The sequence below is a fragment of the Epinephelus moara genome, chromosome 1, assembly GCF_006386435.1.
Source record: "Epinephelus moara isolate mb chromosome 1, YSFRI_EMoa_1.0, whole genome shotgun sequence".
In the NCBI taxonomy this organism is placed as follows: Eukaryota; Metazoa; Chordata; class Actinopteri; order Perciformes; family Serranidae; genus Epinephelus; species Epinephelus moara.
The window spans coordinates 37,206,216-37,229,432 of record NC_065506.1 but is presented as its reverse complement, the minus strand read 5'-3'; the positions used below and the strand labels follow the sequence as shown (position 1 = coordinate 37,229,432).

Here is a 23,217-nt window from a genome sequence, read left to right as displayed (position 1 = left end):
TTCATGCGTCAGTGTTGGTGATGCAGTGCAGTTCTGTGGTTGAACCAGAGTGAAAGGCTTTATTCACACCTGGGCCACTCATTGTGAAAATGAAAGCAGTTTTGGTACTGTATTGAGTTATGATATGTGTAGTAGCTACATTTAGATGACACAAAGAGCAAAGTAGGACAGCAGTAGAATAAGCTTCTGTTTTGTCTCCTCAACATCGCAGTCAAACTTGAGGTATTCCTGAAAAAAGAAAGATCATAAATGAGGGGGTATAAATGGGTATTTCTTTCCAAATGATATGTGCTAAATTTGACATGCATTTTCAGATTATTGTGCATTAATTTTTTAAATGCACTCCTACTGATGAACTCTTATAAATAGCTTAGCATCAAAGTTAAATATAAAGCTAGATATTTACAAGAAATCCATTCCAGCAGTGAAAAAGCAGCATTGGTGCATCTTGGTGTTTTTGTTTTTCCAAGTCTAATAAGTAGCTGCTATGTTTAGGTCACAAAAAATAGCCTACAGCAGCCATAATATATGTCATTTTAAATGTCAATTAAATGCAAGACTCCAGCGTAACCCAGGAGGAACGGGCCTCATTATAAAAAACAACAAGAAAATGTAGAAGGCTTGAAGGTTTAATCCTTTGTGTGGACACAGCAGCACACATATTCTGTACATAACAATTATAACTGTGTGTATATAATTGATTAGCCGGAAACTGACACACTGGGCACTAACAGGCCTGCGTGCTTTGTCATTTAGGGGGCGTGTGTTTATGTTATTTATCCCTGCTCTGTCATTAAAGGAGATGAAGGGAGGATGTTTGTCCAAGACATTCTTACAAGTCTACCCAGTGTGTGTGTGTGTGTGTGTGTGTGTGTGTGTGTGTGTGTGTGTGTGTGTTACAAGAAAGGCAGTGCTGATTCAAGTGTGCATATACAGTATGTGTCCTTGTCTGTAGCTTGTGTAATGCAGTTAAGATCAGCTTTCTTTAAGGTCTGTCTCATAGCTTTAGTCATCCACATTCTGTCCACATATTTAATGTATGTCAGTGATGGCTGCTTGTTAATGAGCTGAGGTTTCAGCTCTTGTTTATCACTCACCTCCATCTTAAGATAAAGAGCTTGTGCTTTACTCTTTTTATTTTGTCCTGTTATGTGTTTATTCGTCTTTCATCTTAGTTTCAACCCAAATAATAATAGGAAAACTGTAACTGAAGAAAGTATTTGTAAGAGCCACTTAAGCACATATTAATATTTGGTAAGGATTTCCGTGTTGACATGACACATCATGATGATATTTAAGTTTACACAACCGTTTCTGTATATTTTGCATAATGTATGGTAGTGGACTATACTGAAGTTATGTTTATATTTACTTTATTCATGTGTTAGTATGCAGACACAAGTTATTTATGCCAGGTATGGTGCCTAAAGCAGTTTAGTGCGCATGACAGTAGGAGATTGTGGACAATGTTGTGCGTAAAGACGACGTGAAGTTTGTGTTGACTTGTTATGCAGTGTTGAAGTATAATAACGGGAATATGATGAGAATATATAGATATGGGACATCAAGTCGGTAGAGGACAGCTCAAGATGTAATTTTGGAAAGACTTGGCCTGTAGTTTTGTTTTCTGGATTTTTTTTGGATTCTCAGTAAACCATGTGAAACCTTCTCCGTGCCTCACGTTAGTACTGTGGAACTCCAGAAAAGGAACAGAAACACGAGTCAAAATCGAGACATCACTTAAACTAAGTGGCCTAGAAACTGTGGTATGTTGAAAAGGCCACTACAGTATTGGTATACTTTTCTTATTTGTATCTGACATCTCAAACACGCTAACACTGACATGACTGTAGGCAGCTGATTATTTATAGTAACAAAGCTTCTTACTTATTCTTTCTTATTCTAAGAAAATTAAACCTCACCATCTTAATTCAGGGAATTTGTCCTTTACCATGAATGGTGATAAAATTCTGGTATACAGTTGTCTAAAAATGAAAAACAAATTCTGGTCTCAGGTCCCTCCATTGAAGGCCAGCTTGGTGTCTTAAATCGTTTTTTTAAAGTTTGAGTGCATTAAAACTTCAGCATTGTCCTGCTTCAAATCCAAGCTCTTTAAATTCACACCTGGGATCTGCCCAGCGTTCTGAGTCATCTGGAGCAAATAATTATAACCTTTCAGTAGTAATTACTGTAGATATAGTAACTAGGCAGTTGTGCTTCTTTGTCTGTTTAATCAGGCTTTTCCATTGGCACTTATGGCTGCGCCAAGTCAAACTTTGCCACGCCGATTTGCGTTTCCATTGTCAGTTTAAACATGCCGAGCCACACCCGAAATGGATCGTCTCTGGAGTCAGGCTAAAAGTGTGTCTGATCGACTCCAAGCTGGTAGTGGTGACGACGAGACCAGAGAGAAAGACGTTTTCAGAAGTCAGTGTGTTCAGCCCTCTGTAGTTTCGTAGCTTCTACTAACATGTTGTTGTTTTGCTGTTTCACAATAAAAGCCTTTAAATAACAGAATAAAGGAGGACTTTTATTGTGAAGAATCTGTAGGACAAGTCTTCTTTTACCTGGCAGGCTGTGTGATGGAAAAACACTTGCAGCAAAATTATGAGGGACGAGCAGTGGACCAGCCTGCTGCTTTTAAACGTCATCAACTCAAGACAAGCCGTCATCAGTGAAAGACACACCTTGAAGTCACACTGAGTCAAGCTAAGACAGGACAAGTGTGTGGAAAACGGTTTAAATCTCAGCTGGCTTGTCTACGTGTTTTTTGATCACTTGAGCTGAATAATGGAGTTTCAGCATTTGGTGTAGCTGCTTCATGTGATAATTGATCATGGCCTTTGCATTCAAACAGCCGCAGGAAGTGCTGAGTTACAGTCACCGAGGCTACAACTTTGTTTTTCTTTGTCAAGTTCTACTTGAAGTTAGTCCATATACACATTTGGATAATTGCTGTCGTCAGATGAAGAGCTGCTGGTGCTCACTGTAGTTTGGGCAAGCCTGAAGCTAAACCTGAAGTCAGTGCAGGCAATACTTTTTCTCATGCTCTCGCTGCAGCTCCATCCCACAACCCCCTGGGAGGTAGCGCCTCAGCCTCACGTTGAGCCAGGGAAAATCCTTTGTAGTTTTTTTCTCACTTAAACACATACAAAAACTTACTGCATCGAGCATGCTGCTTCCCAGCGTCAGTGATGTCTGTAGTATTTGGACAGGTGCTGATCCAGTTGACAGGTTCTCATAAGCATGTTGGGAAATTAAGCTGTTCTAATACTGAGACTTTTATGCGCTGTAGGGCGATGAAATGTGTGTCTGCCGGGAGGAAACTTTACAGTGTGTGTGTGTGTATTTTTTTAAAACATCTGTGGGGCAAACTGCCAGCTGTGCTGAGCTAACGTATGAGTGTAGGGAGAGACTCAGCACAGAGTTTGGCATTGCTCAGAGGCAACACACCAGCCTCGTGCCAGATAAAGACACAGAATATTGAATGTAAATCATCCAGTTATGTATTTAAAATTCAATCTATCGGTTAATTTGTGTACCTGGTCAGGCTGGCAGTAGCAGAAGGGCTAGCAGAGCAGCCAAATGTCTTCTCCCACATTAACTTGTTAAGCTTTTCCCTGGGGAATCACAGAGTGTTGCAGGGTAAACTAGGAGTAGCGCTGCACTTACACAAAGTAGTAGACGGTCTCTGGCCGCTCATAAATCTGCAGCTCTGTGGGTGTGTTGCATTGAGCATGTCATTTGCATACCCTGCTGCGACTTTACAGTTGCTTTCTGATCTAGATATTGTACCAAACTATGCACAAGGAAGTTGTTCATTTCATGTTGCACAGTTTGTATCCAGAGTACAGAATGGGTTTTGTTTTCAGTCCTGTCAAAGTGCTTTTGTTTCTGTAAGAATCAATATGATTGCTATCGTGTGGTTGTCACCTGCTTTGCCTGAGAGGACATTTGCATAAAGTTGAGCCTTTCTCAACACGTAGAGCCTCTGGGCACCTTTTTAAATCTCTGTATAACCAGGCAGCAGTACCAGGTCCCATTCACAATGAATGAGCCACCTATCGCTGTTGCACCTTAAGTCTATAGCCCCGTTTCCACCAAACACTTTCAGTATGGTACCTTTGGAAACAAAAGTAACCCTTCAGACATGGTACCTACGACTTTGGTCCACCTAGCGTTTCCACTGCAAACAGTACTCTTGAATATGGGTGGGGTTGTTGTCACTCAGTGCTCCAGCCAGCTCTCACTGTATCCTCATTATCGGGAACACAGATGGAAGTCTGCACCTTGTTTATCGTCCACAGAACGAGGCTTCATGCCGACATTTTCAGAACAAAATAAAACAGGCTGCAGTGAGAGTCTCTCTCCATGGGATATTTAAAAATAGCGGGTTTGTGCATTTAGGCCTTTTAAGGCAAACTCAGGGGTTTGGTGTTGCCCACCAGAATGGCGCTAGTCATTGACTGAAGATTTGGTTGTATGCAGTTCACATAGTCCGGTCGAACATAATATATAAAAGCTTGAAGATCCAGACAGTACTAAAAGTTTATGTCATATAAAAACTAAAGTGATGGTCAAAGTTGTCAGAGTGTGCCGATGGATTCATGTCATTAACTCATGCATTGAGCAACATTAGAAGTTAACGTTCCACCTTAAAAGTTGCCGGCAGTTGGCCCAGTGAGCTGCTGCGAGAGGCAGCAAAACATCCTTTCATTTTATAGTTACAGTTTACTAATAAAACTCTCCACAGTATGAACAGTGGTTACATGAGCTACAAAACCAGCCACAACTCAGCCCTGAGCAGAGTGACCGTCCTCTATTGACCAATCAACAGACTGCAGTGTTCACAGCTCCACCTTTTAGTACCAGATCTGTGTGCTAGGTACCCCAACAGAGGGGGGACCAAAAATGGGGACAGTACAGAACGGTTCCGTTGGTGCCATCCACAACTTTTCACAATGGAAACAGCAAAAAGTGTACCGAACTGCTTGGTAGAAATGGAGCTTATGTATGAATGGCTGGTAGAATGAACACACCTCTGTGTCCTGGCTCTGTCCTGGGTTCTCTACACTTCAGTGGTTCTATTTAAACAGAAATTCTGTTGATCTATCGACCTATATCAGTTTTGTATCAATCATGAATAGCATCACAAGAGTTGATTTCTCATCCTCTTTCCCATCACAGCAAATGGTGATGAGCCTGCGGGTGTCAGAGCTGCAGGTGCTTCTGGGCTACGCTGGGCGCAACAAGCATGGACGCAAGCATGAGCTGCTGACCAAGGCGCTGCATCTTCTGAAGGCCGGCTGCAGCCCCGCCGTGCACATGAAGATCAAAGAGCTCTACCGACGACGCTTCCCTGCCAAAATGGTATCCCACTCAGAGCTGGCCATGCCCGGGCCACACCACCCAGCCTCAGCTGGAGTGGTCGGAGGAGGGGGCGCCGCGCTGCCCGCTGGCCTGACACAGCTGGCGTATGAGGGTCACGCCGGTCACGGTGGAGCCCCATCTCCCGCTGCCTTACTGCCCCTCTCACTGCTAGGCCCTGGGAAGCATGAGTTAACCGGGCTGACGCACCACCTGTCCAGCTCGGCCACGCTGCACCCGGTCCACCCAGATGTCAAGCTCCAGAGGCTGCCCTTCTACGACATGCTGGACGAGCTCATCAAGCCAACGAGTCTAGGTGAGGGAATGTGTGTGTGTGTGTGCTTTGTGTGAGAGTTGGATTTAAGATCGTAGATAGATACATTCAATCACCATGTATGCGCTACATTTGCACTATATATCATCACACTGCAGGGTATAGTAAATGAGTTTAATTGTTAAATGGAGTGCAAGAATTTCCTGGTGGATAATAATTCATTTAGTCACACCTGCTTTCAGTTTTCAGCATCATAGCACCATTTTATTTTTACGATTTGGTGTTTAAAAAAAAAGAAAGTGTATGAGATATGTTTGTTTGTTTTAGCTTCACAAAGCCAGAATATACATGGCTGTATAATGTGCCAAGTTCCATGTCTAGAAAGGCAAGAAAACATTATAAATAGAGGGTTGTGGAGCTTCCTGTTGGCCTGCGGGTTAAGACTCAAATACAGTAACTGCAACTGAGCAGGGATTTTATTGCCTGTCATTCTTCTCTCTCTCCATATGTTTCCTGTCTATATCTTCACTGTCAAACTACCCAATGAATATGAAAAAGCTGAAAAAATAATCTGCAAAATTGTGGGTGTTTATATCAGTATATTATTCCCATAGTAATCATGGCAACAGTCACAGAAAACATTGACATTTATATTTCCATCGTTGTGGAGAGGCTCCCTGCCAGTGCTGGTGCTGGGCTGCCTGCTAATGTGTTGACAGGGCACCGAAATGTTACTGCAGAAATATAATTTGCAGATTTCCCAGGAGGGTTCAGAGCAGACAGAGGCCACAGTTGGTTCATAAGATGTGTAAGTGAAAATATTTATAAATAAAAGCTGGAAAATTGGCTTTCTCAGATACTCTTATGCTGCTACTTACCATAGACTGTATATAGAGATGGACGATGCATCTCCACTTCCTCCCACTCTACAAAAATGAAGCCAAAATATCCTGTGCTGCCATCTTGCACTGGTGACGCCACTGGGAGCCAGAGTCTGCCCATAATTCTGCCTGACCCAATACCGAATACAGTGTTTGGTGCAAACAGCTGACAATCATGACCTCACATCCCCTTAGAGCATCTAATAACTAATTAAAACTAAACTTAACAGAAAAATGAACACTCAAAGCTACGTACATGTATTCATTTTCTGTAACTGCTTATCCTGTTGGGGGTCACAGGGGGGCTGGAGCCTCTCAGCTGACATTGGCTGAAAGGTGGGGTGCACCCTGGACAGGTCACCAGACTATCACAGGGCTGACACATAGAGACAGACAACCCTTCACACTCACATTCACACCTACGGCCAATTAACCTGCATGTCTTTGAACTGTGGGAGGAAGCCGGAGTACCTGGAGAAAACCCACGCTGACCTGGGGAGAACATGCAAACTTCAGACAGAAGGGCTCCCACAGCCCCCAGCGTGGGTTTGAACCAGGAACCCAGGAACAATGCAAACCACTGCACCACCACCACTGCCTAAATGATACCGATAATCTGTGTAAAATATTATACTCCTCTGTCTACTCTGTCGCCTTCTAGTTATTATTAGTATTTCTAATAGCCATACTGCATGTGAATGAAAGCCACCAATCAAAACTAAGGAGTCTCTAATGCAGCCGTCCATCTTGTCAGTCACTCTGTGAACTGCAGTCAGACTGTCTAACAAGGCAGCGCTGATCAGATATGAATCAAGATTCTGTTACTTTATTGCCCATCACTTCAGATGTTTTTGCAATTTTAGTGTACTGTTTGGCCGTAATATGAGAAAGCTTGTGACTCTGCCACCATGTTGGATATAGTTAAACGGGAGTAGCGAGCACAGCCCACCAGCCGGACCTCATTTTAAAGTGAGAAATAGGCAATACAGTAACTGAATCTTGATACATGTTTATTTGTTTATTTGTTTATTTGCACATCTTGTAGTAGGATTATACAGTGGTCTCAAAAGAAAACATAAACAAAGTGTGTGCTGGAGAGGTCGGAATCCCAATCGGGCTTATCTAGTGGCCTCACCACTATTATGCAATTAGGTTATTAGAACATAAAAGATCATTTAAAAAAAAGAAAGAAACACAGTATGGATAGAATGGACAAAATTAAAATAAGTACTAAGTAAAGAACATAGAATATAACAAGAAGAAGTTGTTGAAAACACAAAAAAACAGAACATAAGTAAGAGGGACAAAGTTAAGCTGAAAGTAGAAGAATAAGGTGTCTAGCTACCGAGGTACACAACAAAACAATACTTGGATGATAGTCCAGGTCAGCAGTTGTTTACAACTCAGCAATGAGTTTGTTTTTTAATTTAGTTTTGAATATAGGGAGGGACGGAGTGCTAGGTGCTGAATTTGAGTTTTTATTCCACAGAGAGACCCCTCTGTATTTAATATTATATTGCCCTCTAGTCATGTGACAACGGGGCGGATGAAGATGAGATGATTGTCGAGTTGAATAGCTGTGAAGATTGGATTTTGTACAAAAGTATTGTTGGAAGTGGAGTGGTAGTGCATAGCTCAGGTAAAGGGACTTGTAAACAAGGATAGAGATCTGCATTGAATTAATATCAAAAATGGTTAGAATCTTAAGTTTTAAAAAAGGGGAGCAGATGGGGCTTGGAAGTGTGACCTTGTGCCTGTTCTAACAAATCTTTTTTGGAGTAAATAGAGTTTGTTGCGATATGTGCGACAAGTGCTGGCCCAGACAAGATTACAGTATATGAGGTATGGATACACAAGACTATAATACAAAGTTAACAGACAGGATCTATTAAGACAAGGACTGATTTTTCTAATAATTCCCATCGACTTTGAGACTTTGGTAGACACAGCATTAATTTGTTCTTTCCAACAACATTTTTCGTCGACAGTTACACCCAGAAATCGAGCAGAGGAAACTTTATTGATTTTATTACCTTGAATAAAAAGGTCAGCTTGTTCTGAGTCGTATTTTTTCCTTCCAGAGTATAATATGAAATTAGTTTTTTTGATATTAAGTGATAATTTGTTCAATTGGAACCAAATGGAAATGACTGAAAGACTGAGGTTGGCTTCTTCAATAAGAGTTTTGAAATGTTTGTGGGAAAGAACCAGATTTGTGTCATCTGCAAATAAAATGGAAAAGACTACTCAGTGGCTCCACGCTGATGTAAAAATTGGTCTCACAGCAAGAAATATACACGTACAATGGAAATATAATGACAATTCATCATGTGGCAAAACAAATTCCAGCATATTTGATCAGCTCTGCCTATTTTGATAGTTTGACCGCAGAATGACTTGGTTGACAGCTGTGAGAGAGACTCGTTGGCTCTGATTGGTTGTTGCTGCCACGCCGCAGTCTAATTCTAGCGAATACCATTAGAAACAGTAGGAAGCGGAGGTCGGACATGATTTTTTTCACAGACTGTGTCTCGTACTTCTTTCAGAATACAGTGACAGTTTCAGCAAATACGGCACAATGTTATTTACATGAAAGTTACCAACTATAGCTTTAAACATGTGATAACAACTACCTAAAACGACAGAAAACATGTTTGGGAAAAATTTATTTAACGTGTACTCTGATATTTTAGTTTGGTCCATGTCTCATCAAGGGAGTGATCAAGATGTTTCAGCTAAATTTTGGGGGAGCTGTAATGTCGTCCATCTTTATACACAGTTTATGCTACTTACCTAACAGCAGTAGTATATGCTCAGGTGTTTATTTCCATTAATAAGAGCCTCCATTTAGTCACAAGCTTGGGAAAAATATTTAGTGATGGTAATTTTGAGAGTGACATTCAGCCACTGGACACATTTCACTTTGCATCACAGATGAGTAATGGCTTATTTAGATATTTATATTGTTATATATAGACTGCTATGCTGGAATTTGTTTTGCCACATGATGAATTGTCATTATATTTTCATTGTACGTGTATATTTCTTGCTGTGAGACCAATTTTTACATCAGCGTGGAGCCACTGAATATAAATGAGTCACTGCAGGTAGACCTTCAACAACATATGTTGACAGTGCTGCATTTATTTAAACAGAGTCACACGTCTCCTAGGATACCACATTAAGTGAGTAATAAGAGCCGAGACATTTAGGATGTTTTAAGGAAACCTTTCAGGTACAGCGGTTGAGCCGTCAGTCTGCAGCACTGCTGAGAAAACAGTTCTGCATAAAACCATCACCTCTTCACTTCCTGAACAAAACTCAGCTCTGTTTCCATGCAGGGAAACAGTCGAGTCCACAATAAGAGAAGATGCATATTATGTAAGTTAGTTGTCAGAAAACAACAGTAAGAACATAAAGCTCTTTTTCTCTATTACCATTAAATCTTCATGACTAAGCATGCAACAACTTAAGTTATCGCCATTATCTTCGAATAAGCACAAATTTAATCATATAAAAATTAAAGAAACAACCTTTAATATAACCTTTTACATGAAAAGTATCTGTTGCATCTTCCAAATAAGTTCAAAATATAGACACCATAATAAGATAAACACACTGTTTTGTATTTAGCTTTACTCACTGTTTGATGATCCAGGTGCTTCAGTTGGTTTAAGAGTTTACTGATTTGCAGGATGTGTGGAGAGTTGCAGGATGATGTGCTTAAAAAATGAAAACAAAATCCCCAAACAAACATTCCCCATATAAACAGGCCTTTACAAAAACAAACTTCAAATCAATGGGGCATGAAACGACTTCATCAAACAGTAAAAACTAAGATTAACCAAACAGCCAGCAGTTAAAGACTGTAACCCCATGGTGTTTTCCACACTCCACACTCACATCAGCACACCTGCCCTTAATTAAAGGTTCCCCAGATTCAAGGTCAGGTGGCGCATTCAAGTGACTCAAAAAAGTAAGAAATTAGGACTTTCTAGAAATGGCTCTAACAATATCCTATAAAAAAGTAACTGCTTTAAAAAGCCTTTTCAGGGCCCGTACACATGCCGCATCTGTAACCGCCTGGAAAATGCCAAGTTGGACGCTGGGCGTTTTTGAGCCAGCTTTCAATAGCACAGCGGCAGGTTGTGTCTGTGGTTACTAAGCAACCTTAAACAAGTACCGTATGATAGCCTATTTACCTGAAATCCTGAATGCAGAGCTGATCTTCTTCCAGGAGCTGTTTATAAGTGTGTAGGCCCATCATCTGTGGGACGTATGTAAAGCTCTGGGTAGCCCTGCACTAACATGATCAACTTTTCCGTATTTATCACAGACTGATATTACGGATAAAGGGAAAGATATCTGTCAGTTGTGATTGGTTGTTCCCCGTCACATGACATGCGATTTGCGTTGCTGCATTCCAAAAGTTAAACTCTGTTTGAGGCGCAACCAACACCCTGAAAAGTAGGCGCTCAGGAGCACTTGTGGGCTGTGACAGCGTCACTCTGGCCTTTGAGCACACCTGCCACACATCTACATTGAAAACGATGAATTTGAGGATGCAAAAAACGCAGCATGTGTACGACCCCTTACTATATATATATCATAATTCCCTCTCCACTATCTGTTTTATATTGCTGTGAAAACATCAACAAATTCTCCCTTCAAACAGCTATATTTATTCAAGTGTCCATAAAATAAATTTTACGACATTACATTTGTGATTACAATTTATCTTCGCCCAATACTTATTTTTATTGAGCAGAGCCGAAGCGCATCATAATGTAACTCAGTGCAGCCTCCGTTAGCTGTTAACGTTAACTAGTTCTCCTCCTGCTGATTTCAACACAGAGTTGTTGTTCACAATGTAGCATTACGTTTACTGCATCATGTCATCCCAAATGCTTCCCAACAGCATTCTGGGAAACATCTCTGTCACAAACACATTTTTTTTTCCCTGGGATGACGGGACACTGTTCGTTTTTAACCTGTGCAAAACTAATGTGACACAACAGAAAAATATCGGCCACTGCCATCAGTGGATCGAACCGCTGATCCTGCGATTAGTGGACGAGCCGCTTTACCTCCTGAGCCTTAGATAAATCCTGCATACTTAACCTTCGACAGTCAAATACTCGCTTCATCAGGAAGGTTTGGGTGTGTTTTGATCGGATTTTATTAACAGTGGCACCAGAAGCAAACAACCCGCTTACTGTCCTTAGATTCTGATTCAGATATGGATAAATCCTTATTGGTGCAGGGATGTATGTGACATCACCTATAAGTGCTCCACCCACTTCAAACTGCCGACAGGATCTGTGACAAAAATGCAAATACACAAATCTGTCATGTAAATGAACTAGAACTGTTCCACTTTTGGCAGAAAGAAAGTGCCTTGATGTAAGGCGTCATCACTCAGAGGAAGAAGCTTCTTGAGAAAATAGTTTTTCAAGGCTTTTAATAAGTCCAGGTATCCAGAATCTCCTCTTGTCTAATATGATAGAGGCTCAGTATTTAAGCACCATCTCTTATATCCAGTCTGCTCTTTAATTCACCACTTAAGAGACTTTTAATCTTTATCTTGGTCAGATTTGTCGTTATATTTGGTGTGCATGGAGCACCCAGCCTGCATTTAGCATAATAACAGTCTTTGGGCTCTGGGATATATTGCAAATATATGGAAATGTCTAGATTTTCCTACATTAGCATTTTAATGGAGTAAGAGACCATCTCGTGATTAATTTGCCTGCAGATGCATGTACAAACACAGCGCCTGCAGCTCTGTCATCACACCATCTTTCTCCTCCTTCCCTCAACCTTTCTCACTCTATCCATTTCCTGCACATGTTCCATCCCTCTCGGCCTCCTCGCGCTCTCTCCACGCACTCTGTCTTCCACCCTCACTCCGTCTCCGCGGCCATCCTCGGTTAAAATTTGCATGCAAAGTGATGAAATCATACAGGCGTACACCTGTGCCCGCAGAACACACCCTCCCCTCATTTGAATCTGAATCGCACATTCACACAAACACACACACACACACACACACGTCTGCACATACAGTACTTTCAAAACACAACCGTACTTTCCCAATAAATAATGCATGCTGATCATATTGTTCTCAGAGAAGCAGAGAGAGTGAAAGGATGACTGAGAGGAGGAAAAAGCCCAGAGGAAGATGGTGCACGTCGTCTCACAGAGCTGAAAATCTGAATTTGTTTCAGAAATGACCCTCTTTATCCTTATAATAATGGAGGGCAGTAATGAAACCACTTGATTAATTGTAATTCCTCCTCATGGGCAGACTGGGAGACTTTTTTCTCTCGCTCTAAAAGTGCTGTACTCTCCTCACTCTCTGATCACACTCTTTCACATACTCTGCTTCTTCTCTGCTTGTTTACTTCTCTCTGATCTTCTGATTATGGCTCAATCCTCTTCCTCTTCCTCTCTCTGTCTCTCCCCCATTGTTGTTGCCTCTCCTGATGCCTCGCCTCCAGTCTCTCCAGTCTCTTTCTGACTCCCTTCCCCCACTTGCTCGCTTGCTCTTTTGGTTTGCTAGATTTCTTTTTTTTTTTTTTTGCTGGAGAATGCTGATTTATTGGCCATGTATGTGCTTAACCAAGATTCTGACAGGGTTTTTCTTTTTACAAGAGCGCATGTGCATGAGAGACTGAACACAGTGCAGTCAAAAGAAAGATTAGACTTGTTTGGTGTCCTTGCATCTAAAATTGGAATAAATGAGTCTGAGTAAATCACAGCTGAACAGCAGGTTCTTTGTAAAATTCAGACGCATGTGAATAGAAAATAGTTTTATGCCTGTCCACAAACAATTTGGCATGAAAGTAAAAGGAGGCAAATAAAAAGGAGAATTAGTTCCAAAAAATAGTACAATAGAAAACAATATAACATTGCCTAAGGGTTAGTTTATGCCAGTCGTCATACAGAGGAGCAAGACACATGTTATCCCCACATTTATTCACTTCAATATGGGGATATCGGCACATTTTTTGCAACATATTCTCACTCTCAACTCCTATAGTAGACTACCCACACTTGGTCAGTGTCCCCACACATCTGTCATCTAGGTACTAGAGCCCAACCAATACTGGATATCAGTATCGGCCGATACCGATGTTAGGAAGTAAAAAAAAATTCCTTATTTTTTGCAATTGAACACTTGACAGTGGTATGACATGGAGGCAGGACATTTTACAGTTTAACAATAAACTTTAATGTTAAAAATGACATCAGTGCAGTGAAACAGTAAACTTCACTGGTGATTTAATCATTATAAATTATTCCATGCATCTCTTCTTGCATTACCATCTTAAAAAAAAAAAGTTTTAATATAGATGCATATCTGACAACAAATTACACTGGTTACATTCATCGTGTCTTCTCAAAATACCCTTCAGTTTTCACAGGAAAAAGTGCACAGTTTCTGCCTCTTAGATACATACTGTCTCTTTTCAAAATAAACTTAGAACTTGGAGGGGACAAACTTCGTTCTTAGGTTTACTTCCTAAAGCCTAGTTTATCGAAAACAAGCGAGCATTGCCCGTTTAAAATGTCTCCGTCGTCGTGAACGCCCAGCTGCCGTTAAATCCAGTTTAGCAGCTTCCTTAATTTGGTCCTCCATTAACGCGAGTAGTGGCGAAATACCTCGATAGCATCGTTAATGTGGTCTGTAGGATCTGTAGCGGACTATTGTTGCTGTCCTCACCAGTTACCCACCGGCGCACAGCTTGACATCAGCGTGGCGCTGATTGGCTAATCGCTAGACCCGCCGCCACCCTTGGTGTTCATTGGTCCTTCCATCGTTTGGACGAGATAAATCGCAAATTCATTGCAGTATGCCAGACCAGAGATGCAAGCCTACTCAGTTGAGTGGGCGGGGTCTATGGTCTGGAACCAGGCTAGAGCTTTAGGTGTCGCAACAAAACAAAGTTACCTAGTTTGGCATGAAATAAGTACATTCGCAACTAACTTAATGTAACATCACGTGACATAAGCCACATACATCACGTGACGTAAATCACTAGCATAGTATGTTACACATACTAGCACACTACATTATCATTAAAACAGCTCGGTTGACTTTTGCTTTTATACAGGGCACAAACAGCGGGCTCCTGGGTGGTAAGTTTGTTTTACCCATCCATCCACCCACCCTATGCAGACTCTCTTGCTGTTTCTACTACAACAGTTGCTCAGAGCTTCAAAAAATACTGCCACCCTGCGCATCTCATGCCACCAGTAAAGGGTGCGTCTGTGCGTCTGTATCTGGCACTGAGGGCCACTTCCTAAGGGTTTGTATATGACGAGTTGGGTGAGACTGAGTTGCATTTTCAGACAGTCTTTCCTGGCAGCATGCTTACTACTGTGCTTGTCTGTACACATTAAAAGTCACAGATATAATTGTGTGAAGAATAAAATTAGAGAGCTTAAGGAAGGAGTTCAAACACAAAACTTTTTTTCTTTTTTTAATTTACACAGTATGCTGCCGCACCATTTTAGCTCCTCACTTAAACTGTTCCATAAATTCACCCCCTCAACTGAGATCTAATGATTTTTGCACATTAGTTCTGACCTTTTGTTTCTTGAGCATGCATATTCCTCTCGTGATGGCTTCAGGCACTAATTAATTCTTGGCTTTATACACCGACTTACTAAGTCTCACATTTTTGAGGATTTTAATTTAATAAGCTGTGAGTTTGTTGGTTTTTGATCAGTAATTTTGTCTGCAATTCTCTTGGCTGTCTTTTGTATGTATGGGAAGGATTTTTATTTGTTTTATGTGCATGATTTCCCAACATTTCACTCAGTAAGTGGTGTTTGGATGAACTGCAAGAGAATAATGTAAGGTGTATAATTTAGTTTGATTTAAGAAAGTCGTGCAGTGTTTCACATGCACTGCAAGAAGAAAACTGTGCTCTTTCGCTACAGAGCCATTCCTCTCACTGCGACACCACTCCTCTAGCTGCAGCAGCATATATCATTAATAAACTTAAAAATATGACAGCAGACAGTAGAGGGGTTGGGGGAGAAATTGTAAATTCTGGTTTATGGTAAGAGAGGAATTGTGGTGCATGTAAACGTGTTTGCAGATTTCCTGCCTTAACCTGATGTCTCACAGTAACCTGGTTTCTTGTGTGCATGTAATCGTAGTTATTATCTCGCTCACACCATCCTCCCTCTCTCCCTCTCCCTCCCTGTCATTATCCCTCCCTCCTCTCCCTCCGGTGCAGTCTTGTGCTCTCTGCTGGGTCTTATCAGTCTGTGGGATAAAGGTTATCCAGCCCACAGTTTGGCCCTGCCACTCTAAACTGGTCAACAGTCTGGGCTGCACCAGCTACTCCTTTTATTACCATGGCGACCTCACTGGTTGAACTCATCTCCATCATTATCCGTCCTCCATAGAGAACGATGCCTCTGTGCTCATTATGGATATCATTGTGGTGCACATGCATTATACATGATTTAATCACCATATCTTCAGAAAAAGGATGCAAGCCCATTTCGCGTTTGATGAGCATTTTGTGCATAATGGCTTGTTACATGGGAAGATTGCTGTGATATTCACACAAAGGAAGAAACTCATGTGCTAAAAAATGTCAGTCTAATCAAGTGTTTGGAACACAGTTGATGGTTTCATGTTTTTATATTGAATCTTGAGAAACTCTTTGATAACTAGGTGCAGCTGTTTGATTGTTAGGAATGTTTTTTACCGCCCATTTAGGCCAGTAGGTCACTGTCATCTATCTTCAGCTCTACATAGAGTTTATTTTAGTTACAGGTTATGAAGCATAGTGCCATCTACCTGTCAGCTACACTGTGAGCAACATAATTGATGATACCTGATACAAACTTTATGCTTAAAATGCTTAAAAAGTAATTTGCCTCTCTACAATGCAGGATTTGATTAGATTTTTGATGGGAAAAAATTGTACTCTTAGTCAATCTCCATTTTGATGTATAATAAAATAAACTCCATGAGCTACAGTTGATTTTACTTGAATATATGTTTGATACAACACACATCGGATCACAGAAGCTTCAGTTCAGTCCCTCAGACTGCACTCTTGCATTACCATTAAACATACCATGAGCAGGAAGTAATAGTCCCCCCACCTTTCCAGACATTATCTCCTCCCCCCTTTTAAGGGGGATTTATAATTATTCGGCAGACCCTACGCTGTTGCCTACGCACATGGCCTACGCCGTTGTGAACTTTTATACTTGTGCGATGGTGTGTCTGTGTCACTCTGCAGTTACACTTCCAAAACACCAGTCCGCAACAGGGTTTCTGTGAAGTGCTGTAAAGTGTAGTTGATTCAAAACACACATTAAACATGGCTTAATAGAGACAATTTCAAACACAAGTACACAAATCAGCTTCACTATAACTCGCAGAATTCACAGACAAAGCATTTGTCTTTTGCTGGACATATTTTCCCCACAAATGTAACATGCTAACGTTATTAGCACAAGCCTTTGGCATCTGACATTGTATAAATTAGCCTAGCGGCTAGCAGACTTTCCTCTTCTCATATGAAGCCAGGGACAACATCAACATTTAACAAAGGTAACGGCACATAATTCGTCTCTTACAACTCACAAGGTTCAACGACAAAACAACTGTCCTATACTAAACACGTTTTCCAAACAAATATAAGATGCTTATGTTATTAGCACAAGCCTATGGCATTTTACTTTGTATAAATTAGCCTAGTGACAAAAAGTTTGGGCAAAATTTTCTCTAAATCCCCCATAATTGATGTTGTTGAAGATTTAAGTTTTTTTCTTCTTTTTTGTTATTGTAAAAGTCCCGAACTTGCCCTGATGTGCAGGAGGCCTGCAAAAAAGTATTTTCATTATCATTTAATCTGCAAATTCTATTTTGATTAATCAGTTAATCATTTTGCAGAGTATATTTGTTTTGTTTTTTTACCTAAAATATGACTTTAGCAATAATCGATTACTATAATAGTTGATTAATTTTCTGTTTGTCAACTAATTAATTTATTGACTAATTGCTGCAGCTCTATTTTGGAGTCCCTGATTCATAGAGTGTTTATATAAGTGAGAGTTAACTCCACAAGTATTAGATAAACATTTTTACATTAAGACCACCTACGTGTTATGTAAAATACTGTGTTTGCTTGAAAATATTTGTAATTATCATATTCATTAGAAAAACAAATGATGTTATTTGCATAACTATTTATGTTCCATATGTCACCTTGATTGAAGCAGGGCGTCAGGCTCAAGTGCCTCTAGAGCAGCCACAAAATATCTGAATTAATTTATCATGAATACATTTAATATTCAGTGTTGTTTAACAACTCTTAAATTCCCCAAACCTGAACTCATCCTTGCTATATTCAAAAGTAGTTCTTAATAATTTTTTGGGTGTAACCAGCAGTAACATGACATTAAGTACAACCAGAGAAAATGTTATTTGTCCCTGTGTTTCTCCAGCTGCAAGTTTATGAACATGCAGGTTGGGCACTGCTGGTTGTTTTTGTGTACCTCAGCCTTTTCTAGTTTGTCCAAATTCCTGTTTTCTAATATTTCCTAATGTCAGACTGTCTCTGTCTTCATAAAGGTTGTTCAGCGGGGTAAACACCAGGGACAAGAGCTGAAATAAGTTCAGGACTTTTTCATTCTATCCTTGACAAAGTATTATATGTTGTGTTGTATAAATATATTATTAAGTTGTCAGTTAACCAAAGCACAAAGATAAAAGGGTGAAGAGAGCCAGGCCTTTACTTCAGATCGGCTGTCATCAGAGACAAGCCTTTACCTCTAATATATATTTGATCATATTTTACGAAGATCCTCCTCTAGTTTCTGATCTGCTCCCTTTTGCTGTGTTAATTGACTTGTTCGGTTGTTTCACATTGAAACACGTTCACTTGTTCAGAAGCAGGAGCTCCTTCACTTCACATGAAGGATTTTATTGTGAAACATCTGCAGGAAGTGCTGAGATTAATCACCAGCAGCATGATATCAAGAAGGCAACGTAGAGCACAATCAGTCTTGAATTAACGACTCACTGAGTGAAAACTGTGCTTGAGATCCGGCTCATTATGCGAGGTTCGACTGTAAGTTCAATTAATAGATCCAATCAACCCCATCCAAGAGTAACTAGGCAACAGGCCAATCTTTGACGAGTATTCACTTTTGTTTATTTGATTTATTTGTGGGATACAAAGTGGGAAACAAACACCAGCAGGATGTCAGAAATTGCATTTTAGGATATTTTCTGGCAAAAAGTCAGAACTTTTTTCCCCAATAAAGGGTTTTTTGGGAGTTTTACCTTATCAGCTGTGAGGATCCAAAGACAGAGGGATATTGTGTGCTGTAAAGCCCTCTGAGGTGAATTGTGATTTGTGATATTGGGCTTTATAAATAAAATTGAATTGAATTGTCGGTTCAAGTCCCCATGACAGCAGTTATCTCTCCTCCTGGAGTGTCCCTGAGCAAGCACACTTAATCAAGTTGTTCTGTACATCCTGTTTTGCAAATGCACATCTCCTGCGGCAGTCAGTGAAGATATTATATCACATATACATTGCCAGCGACATCAATCCATCAGGTTATGGAGGTAATGTTCCCAAAACATCGACAGTACAGAAAATAAAGCACCTCTGCACTCGACATCAAAACACAAGCTGGGACTCACCAGCTCACACTCTGACCTCTGTGTGATCCCGAGCAAAATCTTTATCTCCCTGTAAACAACTCAGGCTTCTCACAACAAATGAACATCAACAAAGGAGCTCTGGCTGCTCCAAACTATAAACACGCTGCACAAAATGGCCTCCCTCTCTCAGAGCCTATAAAACCAGCATTATTTCCTACTAAACCGGGATGTGTACTTGTGCGGCAGACCCTTAGCCATAGCTTACGCTGTTGTGAGCATTTATACTTGTGGTGATGCGTCTGTGTCACTCTGCAGTTACACCTCCAAAACACTAGTCGGTGACGGGGTTTCTGTGAAGTACATAAATCAGCTTCACTGTAACTCGCAGCATTCACAGACAAAGCACTTGTCTTTATCTGGACACATTTTCCTCACAAATACAACATGCTAATATTATTAGCACAAGCCTTTGGCATTTTACAATGTAAAAATTAGACAAGCAACCAGCAAATTCTCCTCTTCACATATGAAGCCACATTTAACAAAGATAACGTTACAAAATTCGGCTCCATTACAACTCACAAGGTTCACCGACAAAACAACTGTCTGTAACAAATATAACATGCTAACATTATTAGCACACGCCTATGGCATTTTACATTGTATAAATTAGCCTAGTGACGAGAAGAGATTTCCTCTGCTCATATGAAGCCAGGATAAATTCTGAAGAATAAATTACTCATAAGACTTAAAATGCTATTTTTGTAGAGGCTTTATTATATACACAATTTATTGTTTCTTATGTGTGAAATTAAGGTAAATAACAGTTTCGTTTCCACTGAGGGAAATGGGTTCAGCTTACAAAAATAGACAGGAGGTCTGTGTTGCTACGACAAGTTGTTACATTTCTGGGAAGGTGCACATCAGGCTTCGGGGTACAGCTTCAATTCAGAATTATGGGTGGGTGTCGTCACATTACGCTATCATGGTAAAGTTACATAGGTCAGGTTTAGGGAAGTTAAGTCATGAAAGTTAGGTTTAAGAAAAGAAACATAGCTGCACATTGTCATTTTACATACTTAATGTAAAGTTACATACTTAACGTAACGTAACCTGATGATGTACCTTGAAATAACCTAAACTTCACTTCACACGAGACACGAACACCCGTGTCCTTGGGAAAAGTTTGTGTTTGTTTGACCCTTCCACCACCCCAATGTCTTACAAGGACTTTTGCTCTTTATACTACTTCCGTCTTTACTCCTGTCAGCACATTTGTCACGTGAAAGCAGCCTGAACGATTACGTTTGTTATGTAAGAGTTACTTTTTCATTACTTTTCGTCGGTACACATACGAACAGCGCATGAGAATAGCCTGTGTATTTTTTTCTTTTGCTCAGAATGTTGGGAAATCAGGTCAGCCGAGTCAATGATCTATGAGTTTTAAGTTTATTTAGACAGTCTTTTATTTCCTCTGTTTTTTTATGATAAAGTGTTTTTATCGGTTCTTTTAGAACCTGTTGTTTTCATGTCTTGTCTGCTCTAATTATTGACATGTAAAGCACTTTGTAACTCTGTTTGGAAAAGCGCTTTATAAATAAAAATTATTATTATAACAACATGTTGATAACATAGAGTGAAGGACATGGGTTAGATGAGCCATGAATATGATGGAAGACACATTTTCAGATTATTCTGACACCACCTAAATGCAGCACAAGGCTACGGAGGGTTACTTGCCCCTCAGAGAACATCAGATCTTTGGTCAGTGACATTTCTGTAACATGTCATTAGCTTGATTAGTCTACCTTTACACAACCCGGACACTGAATCAATTTATAAAATGAATATTTTATCTTTATTAACGTAAACTTCCATCTTGCCCGTGTGTCCTTGTATCAGACTATGATGCCTTTCTAAATTCAGAGTTTTGGAGAAAGTCCTCTTCTTTTCCCTCAGCAGCAGTTAGTGGAGTTATGAGTCACATAGTGGATAATTGATCAGTCAATCCAATCAGACCTGATCGGATCCGATCATTAGATGAGAGGAGCAGCTGTTTGTAAGTGAAAGCAAACTTCTGACCCAGTGTACTAGAGGTTAAGTTTCACTGGTGTTGTGCTGCTCTGTCTGTGGAGCAAACAGTTAATATATATTCCAGCAGCGCTCCTAATTGATTGTCCAGCTCCAACAATAGAAAATCAAAACGTGGTGGCAGATGTTTTAATCGTGGCAGCCCGTCACAGATAAATGAATGTGTAGGGAATCCTATCGTCACAGCCCTTCCAATCAATTACATATTCATCCAATTCCCCAACTCTAGTCTGAGTATCATCGTTCCTAATTAGGCAGACCTGAGCTCTGATTGTACCGCTAAACATTTCTCGCTCTTGTAGCTGATCTCAAACATAAGCAGCGTTGTTTTTTTCCACTGTGTCAGACATTTAAAGTGTGTTCCATGATATAATGACTTGGGCATGGCGTTTATTGCATGAAGCTAAAATCTGAAGGCATTGTGAAATGCCTGCTACAGTACATATACATCAACAGGGACAGCAGGGTTCAGCTGCCAGACTGCCAGACTTAGCAGTCCTGGAACCGCAGTGGATGCCTTAATGAGCTTTGTCAATATGTAACTGTACGACACCCTCATGCAGATAATAAAGGATAATCACTGCTGTTTGGAGGGAGAGGGAGTAACACTTCTGGAAAGTTTTCAATTGACAGTGTGAAAGAGAGTGGGTGTAACATCCAGATCTGACCTTTTGTTTTGGATCCTTCAAGCACTATAGTTTTGAATTTGAGTGACGCTGAAATGATTTCTGTCTTTGTTCTGCCTGTGAATGTTGCTGTATGTTGTGTTTGTGCGTGTGTGTGTGTCTGTGTGTGCGTGTGTGTGTGTGTGTGTCTGTCTGTGTGTGTGTGTGTGTGTGTGCCTGCGGTGCACCAAACAGAGAAAAAGTAGCAAAGCCACTAACAAGTTAATAAACTCCAGCTGGGCTTTGTTGTGCTGAGGACAGACTGTAGAGCTGAGCACATTCTCTGTGGCTTAGCTCACACGTCTTCTCTTCAAACCAGAACTAAACCCAGCACTGAGGGGTTTCTAGGTTTTCACTGGCTGTAGGGTCACAATCAGCGTTGTAAGAATATTCAGACTTTCCATACTAGTAGGCAATGTTCGCCACAAGGCAACTTGTTAATAATTTCCTTCAATAGTTTCACCATGAAAAACCAACATACAGCTTCGTATTAGTGTAAAAATCTAGCTGTAAAGTGCTTTCAGACCAGATGTGACTGTGACGAACTGAAACGTGAATCTACTTTCAGCATAAATGTAAAGCGTAAAAAATCTTGTTTTTTTTCTCTCTGGTTACTAACCTGAAAACGTAAATGACAAGAATATAGTTCCCTTCCTCCCAATGTAACCAATGATGGTAGTCTTAAGCATTGGTTGAGGAAGTACTCAGATCCTTTACTTAATTAAAAGTACTAATTTCACACTGTGAAAATTAGGGCTGCCCCCCAATAGTCGACCAAACGTTAGTTGATTAGAAGAGCCATTAGTTGGCAAGATTTCATTGGTCTCTATAGCCCCATTTCCTAAAAAATGGTTACGGCATGGTACCTTTGGAACCAAAAGTAACCCTCAGACATGGTACCTAGACCCTAGCGTTTCCACCACAGACAGTACTCTTAAATGTGGGCGTGGTTGTTGTCACTCACTGCTCCGTCCAGCACTCTCTGTATTTCCTTTTCACCGGTGACACAGATGGAAGTCTGCACCTCGTTTATCGTCTACAGAACGAGGCTTCACGCCAGCATTTTCAGAACAAAATCAAACAGACTCCGGTGAGAGTCTCTCTCCATGGGATATTTAAAAATAGCAGGTGTGCTTTAGTCCTTCTCAGGCAAGCTCAGGGGTTTAGTGTTGCTGTAGCCCACAGGAACGATGCTCCACAACACTAAAAATATATGTTTAGTTCACATAACACCATCAAAAACAGATATATATTAACGCTTGAATATCCACTCATTAATAAAAGTGT

General features: G+C 40.5%; 1 protein-coding gene across 9 annotated transcripts in view; it reads left to right on the top strand.

Moving 5' to 3' along the window:
* LOC126395615 (E3 SUMO-protein ligase PIAS1-like) overlaps positions 1 to 23,217 on the top strand; it is an 87,650-nt gene that overhangs the window by 35,000 nt on the left and 29,433 nt on the right. For all 9 annotated transcript variants that reach the window (XR_007570479.1, XR_007570477.1, XR_007570475.1 and 6 more), the window contains exon 2: positions 5,188 to 5,683. Coding sequence is in view for 2 of the 9 variants with exons in the window: in XM_050053223.1 (XP_049909180.1) it covers positions 5,188 to 5,683 (496 nt within the window). In the remaining 7 variants the exon portion in view is untranslated. The remainder of the gene's footprint in view (positions 1 to 5,187; positions 5,684 to 23,217) is intronic.